This window comes from Hirundo rustica, chromosome 11 (assembly GCF_015227805.2).
Source record: "Hirundo rustica isolate bHirRus1 chromosome 11, bHirRus1.pri.v3, whole genome shotgun sequence".
In the NCBI taxonomy this organism is placed as follows: domain Eukaryota; kingdom Metazoa; phylum Chordata; class Aves; order Passeriformes; family Hirundinidae; genus Hirundo; species Hirundo rustica.
The window spans coordinates 6,209,384-6,224,165 of record NC_053460.1 but is presented as its reverse complement, the minus strand read 5'-3'; the positions used below and the strand labels follow the sequence as shown (position 1 = coordinate 6,224,165).

General features: G+C 50.8%; 1 protein-coding gene across 1 annotated transcript; it reads left to right on the top strand.

Annotated features, from left to right (window-relative positions):
- Nucleotides 1–542: 542 nt before the first annotated feature.
- Nucleotides 543–4,970, top strand: GINS3 (GINS complex subunit 3). Its single transcript, XM_040075757.1, has 3 exons — nt 543–756; nt 1,308–1,541; nt 4,043–4,970. Exons 1-3 carry the CDS (start codon nt 583–585, stop codon nt 4,271–4,273), a joined length of 639 nt encoding a protein of 212 aa, XP_039931691.1. The 5' UTR covers nt 543–582; the 3' UTR covers nt 4,274–4,970.
- The last annotated feature ends 9,812 nt before the right edge of the window (nt 4,971–14,782 follow it).

Genomic DNA, 14,782 nt, shown 5'->3' with positions numbered 1-14,782 from the left:
GATCCCGGGAGAGTTTGGTGCTGGAAGGGACCTTGGAGCTCTCCTGTTCCACGCCCTGCCATGGGCAGGGACACCTTCCGCTGTCCCCGGCTGCTCCAAACCCCGTCCGACCCGGCCTTGGACACTTGAGGGATGGGGCATCCACAGCTTCTCTGGGCACCCTGTGCCCAGGCCCCAGCACTCTCACAGCGAGGACTTTCGCCGCAAAACCCAATCTCAGTGTGTGTTCATCCACCCTGTCCTATCCTGATACGAGCCCCAGACCCCTCGGTAACGCAGCTCGGGCTGCTCCGCGGGGGGACGGACGGGACCGGCTGCGGAGCCCCGGCGGTGGGCAGCCGCGGTGCCGATCACCGCTCCGCGCTCCCGATCTCGATCCCATCCCGATCCCGATCCCGATCCCGATCCCGATCCCGATCCCGATCCCGATCCCGATCCACGATCCGGTTCCCGATCCTCGATCCCAGACCCCGCTCCCACTCCCGCTCCCCCCTCAGTGGGCCGGGCGCGGGGCGGGCTCGGCGCATGCGCGGTGCCGGTGGCGGGCTGCGCCTCACGGGCTGGCGGGAGCCTGGCCCGGCCATGTCCGAGGCGTATTTCCCCGTGGGCCCCGGGCTGGGCACGGAGGAGAATTTCCTCTCGCTGGACGATATCCTGATGTCGCAGGAGAAGCTGCCGGGGCGCGCCGAGAGCACGCTGCCGCGCCTGGCCGTGTTGATGGGGCAGGGCGCCGGCAGCGCCGAGTCCATCCCTGAGGTAACGGAGGAGGGGACGCGGGACACGGGGTACGGGACACGGGGTACGGGACACGGGGTACGGGACACGGGTACGGGACACGGGGTACGGGACACGGGACTGTCGCTTTCGGGAGGGGACGGAGCACAGGGGGCTCTGCCCCGGGGCCGCCGCCTCGCCCCCACCTCCTGTCGTTCCTCCCAGCCGCGGCCGCCCTCTCTCCGTGGTCACTGCAGTGATGCTCTCCGCTACTTTCTCAAAAGTTATTTTTGCTTTTATTATATGTGCTTTGCTGGTTTGGTTTTTCCGTCTTTTTCTTCTCTCGCTGTTTCATAACCTGACAATTATTAAACCGAGAAGTCCACTTTCTGAGTCTTGAGATAATAACGCCTCTAAAGTGTGCCTGGTTTATGCTACGGTCACAAAAGACCTGAAACAAAGACCTGTTCCTGTAAACAAAATAGACTTTTTGTAATGCTGGATCTTCTTTAATAAAGTTCACTCTGTCTTTGGGGATGTTTCAGGTGTACTTTGATGGCAAGGATAACTTTTGGCTTCTCTCGTTCCTCCAGGGATCAAAGCTGGAAATCCCTCTGTGGCTTGCTAAAGGGCTGCATGACAGCAAAAGGAGAATCATCTCTGTGGAACTGCCAAAGATTTACAAGGAAGCCTGGAGGACGGTGTTCAGTGCTGATGCCAATGTGGTTGATCTGCATAAAATGGGGCCCTACTACTATGGATTTGGCTCACAGCTCCTGAATTTTGAGAATCCAGAGAATCCAGAGATAGCTCAGACTGTCTTGCAGGCAAGTATCTGAATCAGGTCTTGAAATTTAGATTTGCATTTTTCTGTCTTGCTTTTGTTCCCAGCTGCTTAGCAGTCTTCAGGAAGATATCCTGTTTTAGTCCAAATGACTTCTGGATTGAATACGGATGACCCTCTTGGCAGTTGCACAGGCTGGTGCTGGAAGCCTCTGCTGAGCATCCAGGAGTGTAATTTTAGCTTGGTGTTTTCACACTGTAAAGATGGTATTTCATAAAATCCTGTAAAACAGGACTAGAACAGATGCAAGATTATTTAACTATACCTGTCTTTAAATCTCTCTAAAGCAGAGGCCTCACACTGCTCTGGGCAATCTCTTGTAGTGCCTCGCCAGCCTCATCTTAGGAGGTTTGTTCCAATGTCTGAACCAAAGCTCCTTCACAGCAATGCAAGCTCTGTTCTGTTTGTCTCATACAAAGTAAATGCCGGCGACAGATTATTCTCTTCCTTCCTGCAGCAGTCCCAGTTCATTTGATATTTCTCTATAGGTCATGCTTCCTAACCTCTGATTGCCCTCATTGTGCACTGCTGGTGCCTCTCCAGTGGATCTGCAGTATAGTCTCATGCTCAGGACTTGTGCTGATGAAAACAAAAGGATTTCTTTGTGAGTTCTGCGTGGCTGTGATGCTCTTGGCTCATCTGGGTGCAGCATCTGGTTTGTCACGATGCAGTCACATGGATCTGTGTTTGGTCTGCAGTCCACAGTGGGATGGTACAAGTTGCATCTGCGAACAAATAATTTCCTGACTTTGTACTATTTCTGCCTCAATGTAAAACCTTCTGTTAGCCCTGGGTGAATGAAAATCCTATTGTTTTCACACCATCTTTCTAATTGGTCAGGATTGTTATAAATTAAGAGTTCTGCTCTTCAACATGCCTTAATCATCCCTTCTCCTGCATGTTGCTTGCTGATTTAATAAGCACAACTTCTATTCCTCTAGTTATCTCATTAATTGACATCTCAAGCAGTAGTTGGTTCCACAGGGACGCCAGTGGAACTCCACTCAGTGTGTTCTTCCATCCTGACAGGAGCTGTGGATGGTGGCTGTCTCTCCTGACCATCTTTGGGTGGTCTGGCTAAATCTTCCACAAACGCCCTGTGACAGATACCTCTCTGCTGCTTTTCCTGCCTGTGCAAGGCCTGGCATCCTGCCCTAGCAGGAAACCAGTCTGGGCTCTGGGAGTTTCTTCTTGGCAAGTCCATGATGGCTGTCCATGATTCTTTTATTGTCTTGCAGAAGTTTCTGTATTGCTTCTTCGTTTCAGTATGCTTCCAGGAATTGATGCTGATGGATTTATAATTCCCTGACTCTTCCTTTCTCCCTCTCCATCTCCCCTTTCTCTTTTAAAAAATAGATGTCATCTTTGTCTGTTTCCAGACTTCAGTCTTCTTGAGCTTTTAAACATAACCACTAACAGCTCTGAGATCTCTTCAGCCAGGTCTCTAAGTGGGCTGGGATGATTTTTATTGCATTTTTTTCCTTTCTCTGTGCTTTACATTAAGGCTGATGCAGAGAGGCTTTTAAGTGCTGCTGCTTTCTTGGAGTTGTCCACTGAACATGTGTTTTGTGCATTGAGGAGGTGCCCACGCCTTTTCTTATCTTTTCTCTTTCTGCTAATGGACATCTTAGGAAAAAAAGCTACAGTAGAACTCATTACTTATTGACAAAAACATCAAAGCATGCCAGGTTTGATTTCTCTTTTTAAAAGCAAACAAGAGGGGAGTTGTGCTGACTTAAAAACCTGCTCCAAAATATTCTGGAACTATGAATGGGAAGTGTAACAAAGTCAAAATGACAGTTACTAATTTATAATATATTTGTCCTGTAAGCTCTGATGATTCTAAAATCAGCTTCTGAAATAACAGTGCACAGTTTTCAAAGAGTTTTGACCCTTTTTTTCCAGTTCCCGAAAGCAAAGATAGAGATGAAAATAAAATACCTTAAATACGTCTTTTTGCTTAGCTTTTCATAGTTATGCTATTTATAAGTTGTAGATTGGTTTGTTTTTTTACCTTTTTCATGGTTAAGTGTTTTTCTAGCACACCGAATGCTTTGCAGCAGCAATTTGACTTAACTTCCAGGACATTCACAACTTGCAGCTTGCATGTTCCTGCAGCAGCTGCTGTGGCATGAGATTCATTCCTCCTGCTCTAAAGCAATGATTGCTTGAGAAGTGAGACAGAATAGATCATAATTGTGTTGTATCCTGTGGTCTCCTCAAGTCAGTTGTGAGGAAGCAGCCAAAATCCAATTCTGTGTTTGCTTCCCATCTGGTGTCAGGCATTTGATGTCCCAGCTCAGGCATGAAGCGGTTCTGTCTTTGTAGCCAAGCTTAACAAGCGCTGTTCTGTTTGCAGACCCTTGGCTCGTTGTGAACAGGAGCCTAAACCTTTGGCTTTTCAGTTTTGAAAGCTCAGGCCTCCAGGTTTGAGCTGGGGGTGGCTCTGTGTTACCTGTCAGTGACTCTGTTTGTTCTCTTCAGACGTTCATTGCCCGTTTCCGCCGCATCATGGACTCCTCTCAGAACGCCTACAACGAGGACACGTCTGCGCTGGTGGCTCGGCTGGATGAGCTGGAACGGGCTCTCTTTCAAGTGGGCCAGAAAGGGCTGAACGACTTCCAGTGCTGGGAAAAGGGACAGGCTTCTCAAATCACAGCTTCCACTCTGGTGCAGAACTATGGGAAGAGAAAGCTCACGGAAGTGGATGGTTAAAAGCCTGAAGAACGTAAAGTTACAGTGCGGGACGCAGATTTACAGCCTGTCCTAGAAGAGAAAAATGAATCAATTTAAGGAAGGACAGGCTCCCTGTCCATTAATGGGAATTCTTCTCTGTAACAGCTTTGGATAAGACTAGTGAAAATTTTAAAGGCAGAGGGCAAGGGTATAAAAATTAGATCACACCACTGAACAGCCTTAGAGCTTACCTGTAGCACTCCTGAGGAGTTGCAGCCAAGGTGTTTGCTAGGTGGCTGAAAGGCTTTTCTAAAAGGGTAATAAATACTAATTATTGCTCCAAATTGATATTTACAATACCAGATCTGGAAAGAAGTGTAATTTATGTATTTCATCTTGTCCTTCCTAACCTCCTGGAAACACCTGTTGATTCTATGAACAGCTGTTTCCAGGTTCCCTGTTCTTTAGAGAGCCCCAGTGATGTGGAAAAAATGTGATACAGCGATAATTTTTTTTCATTTCTTATACACTGAGGTGGAACAGGTGCTCTTTGTGAGGCAGGAATGTTTTCCTTTGCTGACTCCTGTACACAGTGCCAGTGCCCTGGAGAGAAATACCTCAAACCCACAGAGCAAGTGGCTGCTCAGGTCTCTGCACAAAGTGCTGCTTTGTCCTCTGTCTCCCTTTCTGGCCCTTGTGACCTTGGTGCTGTTTAGTAAAGAGTGTTCTTGTTTAATGCCTGTGGCTTTTGTGCTGGATGTGTCTCTGTGATGGGTGTTATACAGGGGAGGAAACAAGGCAGCAAAGAATAAAGTCTGGACCAAATCAAAAGCAGAAACTTTAATGGAAACTCTGCCCCATTATCGACCTTTGAAATATTTGTTTCTCCATGAGAAATTCTTCTGATTTCTAAATCTGGTTAGTAGAAGGGACAGAGCAAATGAACTGAGTTTTCTTCCTTCTGATCCATCCAAATGAATCTAGGAAAATGATCCTGGGTAAATGTCATCCTTGCCAGTAGGAGTGACTGGATTTGGGATTTGTTCAACAGCACAGTGGTTATCATCCCCTGTGGATGCCCTTAAACCTAGATCATCTCAAGTCCCATTGGACTGGAGACAGAAGACATGGTTATCTCTGTAGGACTTAGTCCCTGCAGTCATCAGGGTGGTTGTCCTTTGGGAGCAGTAGACAGCAGTAGACATCTTACAGGTGCTTCTATGCCTCTGTAGGAGGAGAACCTTGAGAACCTAAGCAGAGGAGCTGGATCCTGATGCTGCTGAGTACTTCCACTTCTGTGGGCATCCCTGGGAGGTGACAGCAAGATCCAAGTGTCAGAGGAGCTCTTACTGGACTTGCAGAGGCTCCTCTGGATACTGGATGCTTCAAACAAGACCTCGAGCACAAAGGGCCATTCCTTGGCCAGAGCTGTTCATGCTCAGCCTGTGCAGGTGGTGAGAGGGGACAGTGTTGTGCCTTCACAATTACCCTGGTGCCTGCCCCTCAGCTGCGCAGGGCCAGCTGTCCTGCCACAGGAGACTAGTTGGAAGCTTGCCTGACAAAGTATTTTAAGTATGTGCAGGATGAAATGCTGCTGCACTTAATGGCTTAATGGCACGTAATGGCTTATGCTTTTGTCAGTTGTCCATTTCTGGATTTTTATGCTGAATAAATGTTCTGTAAGGGAGCACTCGTAATGTGAAAAGTCTGTTGTTAATTGCGCCGCAGCAGAAAAATCAAATGGGAAAGTCCAGTTCTCTACAAAAGAGTGGCCATGAGAGATAATCCCTCTGCTCTTACAGATAATGTTGTCAGGAGCTAACTCGTGCAGTTATACCAGTGTAGAAATAGTTCCTGTCTCACTTAGCCCCGGTGGGGACTGGCAGCTTGAACAGGTTGTGGCAGAGACCCTGCCAGCCAATCAATGAACTATAGCTTTGATGAATTGCATTTTTAGGAACATAAGATGACTGTGTTACCTCAACTTTGTTGTGGTGGTGGTGGGAGGTGGGAATTGCTGTCTCTATCCAGATCCTGCTGCTCCAGGCATTGTGGCAAATGCTTCATGTACTGTGGCAGAGCTGTGATCAATGCTGCAAGGGGAGCAGGTTGAAGTCCATCTGTGACAAGAAGCATCTTTCAATTAGAAATACTATTTTACTGAGATGTTGGCTTTGGGATGTAGCTGGTTTATAACCAAAATCATGAGTTCCATCAATTTCTGGACTGGTTTTGGTGACTATCCAAGCTAATTTTCTTGCATTTGTAAGAACATTTTTCAGCAGAAAGTTGCTCACTTGCCAACATTTCGTGCAACAGCCTTCAGAGCAGGGAGAAAAAAATCTCTGAAGCAGTCTTCAATGTCACTGGCTTTTTGTAAGAAGGCAATGCCACTTCTAGTTTAGGTTTAGGACCCTTAAAAAAACCCTGATCCTGTAATTTTAAATTACAGTATTGGGTCAGTAAATCTTGGTTAGTTTTTTTCTGTCCAGAAGTACGGGAGTGCTCTTTACTTTTTGTGAACACAGCAGTCCTTTTCCATGGCACTGCAGCAAGCTTTAAATTAGAGGAGTTTGAACTTGTGTGTATTCAGAATGGTACAATAAATCTTCATTACAGAACTACCTGGGAAAGGTCTGAAAAGGACTTTTAAGTTTTATTTCTCCTCATGTCCTTCAGCTTTTAAACTGAAGGACTGCTGATGTTTACAACAAAGCAGTCCACAGACACGTTTTACAGTATTGCCACAAATGTTTTCATTGCAATCAAGTGAAAAAATAGGGCAAAATTTGAGCAGCAACAAGAAGTGTTCTGGGAACTGACATACTGTAACACCACATATTATTTTTATGAGAGACACAGTGGTACCTGGCTGAGTTAGGAGCACAAGCTGTTCTGATCTTCAGCTGGTGATTTTCTACTGGTTTTTGGGTAACCAGCTACAACAAAAGCTTTGTTCACAATTTTAATTGAAATCTGGGTTTGGTAGGTTGTGCTATCTTGTCCTAGATTAAGAGCATGGATAGAGATTAGAGTGGATGTCATGGTTGGCTGTGAAAATGAAGGATTACTGACTGCTGCAGAAGAGGGAAGTGGTGAGAAAGCTGTGGAATCCAAAACCCTTCTGCCAGGGAGAAGTTTGCCATCCCGTGGGCCCTGACCATGGTGGTGAAAAAGAACCCGGAGGGGGCTTGAGACAAGGAATGAAAACAAGAAGGAGGAAAAGCTTCCACTTCCCCTGGGCACACTCAGTCTGCTTGATGGGCTTTGTTTCCCATTGGAAATTGCTTGGGGGAGCCTCTTCCCTGAGAGCTGGCCAGGCTTGCTGGGAGCCCCCAGAGCCCACTCCTTGCTCTGCTCTGGGGAGCAGGACAGCACCAAGAGCACTGTGCTGTTGCCAGAACACTCCTCAGCTGGTGTGGAAAATTACAAGGGGCACAGCCCCAAAAAGCCAAGGCATTTGTTCTGGTTTTCCAAACACTTCATTAATGTCATTGACAATACCAGCAGGTTCCTCAGATTAGCGTGCTTCTATTTTTGAAGAGTTATTCCTCGTGGCAGGCTGCCAAGCAGTGCCAGCAGCCTCAGTATCCTTTCTATCTGGATTGGCAGGACACGCTGGTCCATTGCCTTTCGTTAGCCTTTGTGAGAGGGTTTACAGCTGCAGCTCTTTGCAGTGCTCCCCCACACCTTGGGGAAAATGTACCTTCTCTGGGATTCCCAATTATTCCTACAGAAATCTCTCCTGTAGGAGAAAAGCTGCTTTTCTGCTGCTGGGTTGAGGCAAGGCACAGGCAGCAGCTGGGCTGAGCAGGGTTTGGGGGTGAGGAGCATAGAGGGACATGGAATAAGGAATCCCAGTTTGCCTGCAGATGAGCTTGAGAATCTGCAAACCTAAAGACAGTCCCAGACTTAGCCTCCTTGGATTTCTCTGCCTAGAAATGGGCAGTTGCAAGGAGATGTCTCCTGAGGGTCATGATGGTGCTGCTCCATTTCGGTTGTGATGCTGCGATACAAAAAGAAGGGTGGCAGAAATCAAGTGGAGGTTGAAAACTGGACTCTCAGCTTGTGTGGCTTGTAGGACAGGTTGTCTCTAGCTGTCCTGTTGGTCCCTCGAGGACCCTGGGTTCTCCTCAGGTAGAGCAGAGGAGGATTGTGACAAACCCTTACAAACCCTTGCTGAGCATAAAACACAATTTCCTCCCTGACTTGAGATCAAGAAACTGCCAAATGCTTAGGATGTAGAGTGGCTTTTTTTTCCCTCAGGCATTAGAGAAAAATGGAGTGAGGAGGTGGCTGTGGGACTTGGCAGCGATGCACAGGGTGGGAAGCAGGGAAGCAGATGCAGTAATCAAAGTACAATCAAAGCAGCTCTGACATGTGCCTCTTTCACTTGCTGTGGGACCATCCTGGGCAGGGTGGGTGTTTCTTTGCAGACAGGCTCCCATCACAGCAAGGATTTAAGATGAGTTTCTTGCCTTCACATCACAAATACAAGAATTGCAGGTTTTTGGCTCTTTAGTTGACATCCTGCAGCCCCTTTTCTAAGTGCTCTTTGTGTCCATGGGTGGCTGAGTGGCTGTTTCTCTGCTGGGGTGAGGGAACGAGCCAAGTACAGTCCCTGGGCAGCACCAACAAACCAACTGTGGGAGTCAAACCCTTTGCAAAGGCTTCCAGAGAAAAGTCCTTCCTCTCCTCAGCTGTGCTGGTGGAGACCCAAGGAGTGCTGATGGAGTGGAGCCAGGCCTCCTGGGCAGGGCTGTGCTCTGCTCTACTGCCCCTGTGCATTTGGGGTTACTCCAAGTTTGCACCAGATCAGCAGGGTTCACTGCAGTCGTGGTGGATTTACTAATCTCTGCCTGGAGGCTGAGCTGTTATTTTTCCTTTCAGTTTGGGCTCTCAGGTGCACAAATGCAGCTCTGGCTGGCTGGCCAAGTCTGTCCCTGCTGATGCAGGCGGAATGGGGTGAACAGATCACGGCCTCCCTGGATGGGCAGGCTCTGTTCGCCCAGCACCGCTCTGGATTCACACAGCATCCTCCGAGTGAGCCCTCCCCGGGCGGGCTGTGACATTTAACTGAGTGGTCCCACCCTCATCTCTGGAGCTTTGCTGTGTCCTGACTGCACCCAGCGCGCCGGGGCTTCAGCTGAGTCAACAGGGCAGGAAAAAGGCCCGAGGAAAAGAAAATCACTGCAAATCAGGCCTTGGGAACAGCATTTGGTTTATGGCAGAGACCAATTTAATCTCCTTAGCAATCGCCTCAATTGTAGAATCAGCAGGATGCTAATTAATTGAGAGGCACTCAGTGACAGCCATTGAGATCCCTCCTGGCTTTAAGTGGAAGGCTTTTGGGTTTGGCATTTGTGCTGGCTGCTCTCCTAGCAAGAGGGTCTGCCTTGGGGCTAAAGCCCAGTGTGGGGTGTCTGACACCGGTCACGTCGTGGCTGCCTGTCCCTCTCTGCTGGCCGTGCCTGGGGCTGGGATGTCCACACACCCCTGAGATGATCCCATGGCTGTCAGGGAGCACTGCCCTGGCCCCCCACTCCTCTCACCCTGCCTCCCTCTGGCCCTTCCAGCCTGCAGCCAGCTCCTCACCTCCACCCTGAAATCCCACAAGCCGATTAAGCCCAGCATGTTAATTGGCTGTGACAGCTCATTTTGTTATCTTGCACTTTGTTATTGATGGGCTGCGTGTGACTGGATTCTCAGCGAAGGTCAGTGCCAGGATGGGCCGGAGCCCCTGGTTTGGTGCACCCCAGCACGTGGGGTGGGCTCCAGGAGCCCTGCCAGGATCAGCTGTAAAGCAGCAGCATGGTCACACAGCCAGCAGCCACGTCAGGGGACATTTTACCCCCGGGATGGGCAACACCCTGACTCAGGAGCACAGGGAGACTCCAAGAGAAGAGGGTTTGGGTGGGTATCTGGCACCCACCAGTGCAAACCACTCTTTCCAGGGCTGGGTGATACAAAGCTTGGATTTAAAGCTCCTGAGGTGGGAAGATGCACAGGCCAGGGCAGCACCTGGCTTCCAGCTCTCCCCAAACCAATTTGGGGACTTCATCTTGGTTTTGTCTTAGGCTTCTACAAGGGACAGGGCTGAAAAGGGAAGGAGAGGATGAGTGTGCAGGGAGCTGGAGAGCTGAGGGAGGGAGGTTTGTGCTTGCCCTGTGAGCCAAGAGCTGTGGGAGGAAGAGATGAAGACCTGCCTCAGGAATTGAGAGAAGCTGGTGTTTCAAAGAGTCAATGTGCTGTCCTGGGACAGCAGTGACACACTTTTGGCCAGCCCTCTGCCTCTCTCCCAGCATCTGCCAGGTCCATGGCCCAAATGCAGCATAACAAGAGAGTGCATTAGTGAGAAGTGGGATGAAATCATTAGGATTGATGGATCAGAGCTAGAGGTATTGATCAGCTGAGGGCCAAGGAGAAGGTCAGGGGGAGGGATGGTAGGGTGAAAGGCAAAGAGAGCTGGGTGTTGGGCTGCTTCTGTGAGGACTTTCTTGACCATCAAGGAGGAGGGACTGCAGGTAGCTGCAGCTGGTGGGGACTGGGGAACTGTGGAAGCTGACAACAGAAGTTGAGTGTCCCCAGTCCATCACCCTCCCCCTAGAGCATCACAGCAGCTTCAGCTAGAGAGGTCAGCCCTTGGAAATGGCATTATTCCATTCTCCAACGGAAGGTAAGAGTGGGCAACGTTGCTGTGTTGTGACAGGTGCTGTGCAGTTGAAAATGCTGATTAATGCTGCCTTTGAGAATGTGCCAGTCTCTGGCCTCCGAGGAGAGAGCCCCTGCTGTCTCTGCTCTGTCTCACGCCTATCAACCTGCTAAACACACACATGCCGTCACTGAGCCCCCGGCTTGGCTCTGCTGACAGGTATTTATTTAAAGCCTGGCTTGGCTCCCAAAAGAGGCCGTGGCAGAAGCAGCACAGTGGGCGCGGGCAGTGCCGCTGCCGGCTCCCGTGGCTGGGAGGAGGCAGGAAGGGATGGAGGGATCTGCTCTGCAGACATGGGCAGAGAATTCTCCCTCCAGAAGAGGTGTCTCCTGGTGGTGGGTGGCTCTTCAGGCCCACAAAGTGAATGCCTAAATTGAGGTCAGAGTTGAGCGGTTTCATTGCAAGGAGAAGGAGTTGAAGGCAGCGCGCTGCTGCACACGCACTGGAGGCACAGTGCTCCAGGGCCTGGTACTTTCCTCTGGAAATCAACTTTACTCTGATGTGCTGGGCCAATCTGTGCAGCTGATGGACCCAGACCTTCAATTCCAGCAGAGGTGCCTGTGCAGAGGCAGCTTTGGAAATGGCTGAGGGTGAAGTCCCCAGGGCTGCCTTGTTCCTGGCCCCAGTGCAGCTGAGCCATGGCAATTTTTCTTGGCTGGTTCCTGGTCTTTTTTTTTTTTTTTTTTTTTTTTCTCCTGGCTTTTGGACAAAATCATCCCATTGCCCTGAGGCAGAGGGGCTGTGAGCACTGTGAGGAAAAGGGCTCCGAGGAGCAGCCATCCTGCAGAACTGGTAGGCAGCTTGAGCAGCAAAATGGGAGGGGGACTCAGCATCTGAATGAACAGAGAAACTTGAATGGGGCCCAGCTCTATTAGAGGGACATAGGAGAACATCTCGTTAGGGCAGAGCTCACAGCCAGGATGGAAAATTACTGGCAGCCCTGTGTTTGGAGGGCAGGAGGCAGCCGGGGGGGACGGGCAGCTCGCCAGCCCCAGCGCATGCTTTGTGGGGCACACAGGGCACAGCACGGCTCTGCCCTGTGCCAGGTCACGGAGCCTCTGCTCCCGTCCTGGCCCCGTGGGCTGTGTTGCAGGGAGAGGATGCTGAGCTCCCTGCAGGATTTTACCTTCTCATTCAGCTTCACTGGAATGCGTGGTGTCAGGATGTGGAGCAGCAGGGCTGGCTCCTGCCTGTCCCCTGTCCCTGTCCCTGCCCACAGCCCCAGCCCTGAGCTCACACACAGGCAGTGCCACAGTGCAGCCCCACCTTGTCCTATGTGAAGCCCAGCAGTTCTGGGGGCACCAACCCATCCTGGCAGCAATCTGGGACCTCTGGACAGGGTTTGAGGTGTCTCTTTTGTGGCACCCGAGATCTGATTGCCCTGCTGCCATTCTGGCTCTGGTTATTTTGTAGTCAACAAGGTGTGGGCCTTTAGCTGCCCTGTGGATGTAAGGCTGGGGCAGATTGTGCCTGCCTTAGGGGTGGGGTTCCAGCCAAGGTGGGATGCAGGATGGGGCCCATCACCAACAGCGCTGCTGCCTCAAGCCCAAGACAGCCCTCACTGTGGTCAGGGCTCCAGCGTGTGATCCCATGGCCATGGAGCAGCTTTACCTGGAAGACACCTCTCCCTCAGCACCAGCACATCCTCACAGCCACCAAAATCACACTCTCACTGCTTTGTGTGCACTGCTGGATTCTGGGAAATGGCTGCTGAGCATTTTTGGAAACAGGTCTTTGGGATATGTCTCACCAACTTCTAATTCTAGTTTCTCCCTCTTTTGAAAAGCTTGACTGAAACAACCCATCCAAGGTCTAGGGCTGAGCAAAGCAGAACCAGCAGCCACTGGCTCCAAACAATGTTTTTATTTAAGGGCAAGAAGAAAAACATCACACTCACGCACAAATGAGGCTAAATTTAGCTGTGACTTCTCTGCACATCATCACTGGACTGCCTGTGCCTCGGGCTGGTACCCGATGCCCGTGAAGCCCTTTGATGGAGGCACATCGATCTCACTGCTCCCCTGCACAGCCAGCATGGGCAGCCAGCACACCTGCCCCAGGCTGCTTCTCCTCCTGCCCCCACATCAGCCCTGTGTGCAGCACAGGATGCAGCCTGGAGCCGTCAGACGCGTGTCAAACCCTGCCCTGCCTCGGGGCTTGCTTTCAGACCTCTGCTTCCCATGCTGGTCACCTCTCTGCTGATGGCAGCTGTGTGCTCTGTCCACCACCAGCTGCCCACCACGGGACGGGTCCTCGTGGCACTGCCAGCACTGGGTGCCACTGTGGGAAGGGTGGTCAAGGAGTGCAAAGCTACCTGCAACAGGGTTACGGGTCCCAGCTCGCCTCTGCCATGGCCCCATCGCAACAGGAACTTTGCGGGGGAACAGAGTCATGCTGGAGCATTTGTGTTGGAGTTTTATGGTCTATGTCTTTTCCATGAAATCTTTCCAGGTTTCTTTCCAGAGACAGGGAAAATGAAAGGTCCCAGTGCCTAGTCCTGCCACCTCCCTCTTGCCATCAATGGCATCCATGGGTTCAGCAGTTCTGGCCCCCTCTGCCTCTCCACTTTAAGGTGTGACTGCTGAGGAGAAGATACATCCCAAGCTTGAAAAATAAGTTATTCCCATACAAACCCCTGGCAACTGAAGGAGGAGGAGGGGGTTTAAATGTGTGCAATGTCAGGAAGATCAGAACCAACACTATCTCATCTCTGACCAGTTCAGGGAAAACCCCTTGGCTGCTGGACCCACAGAAGAGGAGGAAAAGCAGCGCTGAAGGCAGGGAAGAACTGCTCCCATCGAAGTGCTAGGTGAGGGGCTGGCTCCTAGTTGAGGGATTTAAGAGTCCCTGAGCTCCCTGACATCATGGGCTTTTCCTGTCTTTGAGGTGAAAAGGCGAATGCAGCCTGGATGCAGAACTCGTGGTGACTCAGCGGGAAGGTTGAAATCAGCTGAAATCTGGTTGCCATCCAAAAAGCCTGGGACAAGCTGTTAAAATGGATGTACCAGGGATGAATGTCAGTATGAGCAGACATTTCTCCAGCCCCACAGCAGCTGTTTGTAGGATGAGCTGCCTGTGGCTGCTCTCAAGGCACCCCATGGCCCAGCAGAAAAAATGTGCCCTGAGGCAGAGGGGTCTGTTGGCCACTGTGGCTGGCTGAGGGGCAGTAAGAGGAGCTCTGAGATACCTGACTCAACACAGGTGCTGAGGAACCAAACCCTCTGAGAGAAGGTGATGGGGTCCTCAGGAGTTCCCCATGGGGATATTTTGATAAGGGCCAGTTTGGGACGGTATGTCCTGCGCAGTTGCCTCAGGCAGCATGGGAGTGGAGGCTGTTACATCCCTAGATGTGGGCAAAAAATCAGTTAAACTGATACCAAACGAGTACTGAGGAAGGGAACTCTAGAGTTCCCACACGTTCCCACGCCCCAGAGGACCCTCAGGTCCCTTGTCATCCGTGCTTTTGTTCCTGCATACTCCCAAGCCCTTTGTCCTTCACGGCCCCACTCTCCAGGACTCCCTACATCCCTTGGCCACCAATGGCTGTGTTCCAGGTGTCGTTGTGCACAGGTCCCCTCTTGTCCCAGATCCTCCCCAAGCACCTTGATTATCACCTTCCCCTGCTCTCAGGGAGACCCAGAGTGCATGGTCCATACCTGGGGCTCCCAAGGTTCCCACTGTCCCCTGCTTCTGGAACTCCACGACCACAGGGACCTGTTGGACCTATTGGTCATCACGGTCCCACCGTGGGCCCTAAATGTTTCCCTACAGGGTGATGTGGGCTCTGGGCAGCCTCCATCCCCCGTGCAGCCCCCCGCAGCCCCCAGCGCTCCATG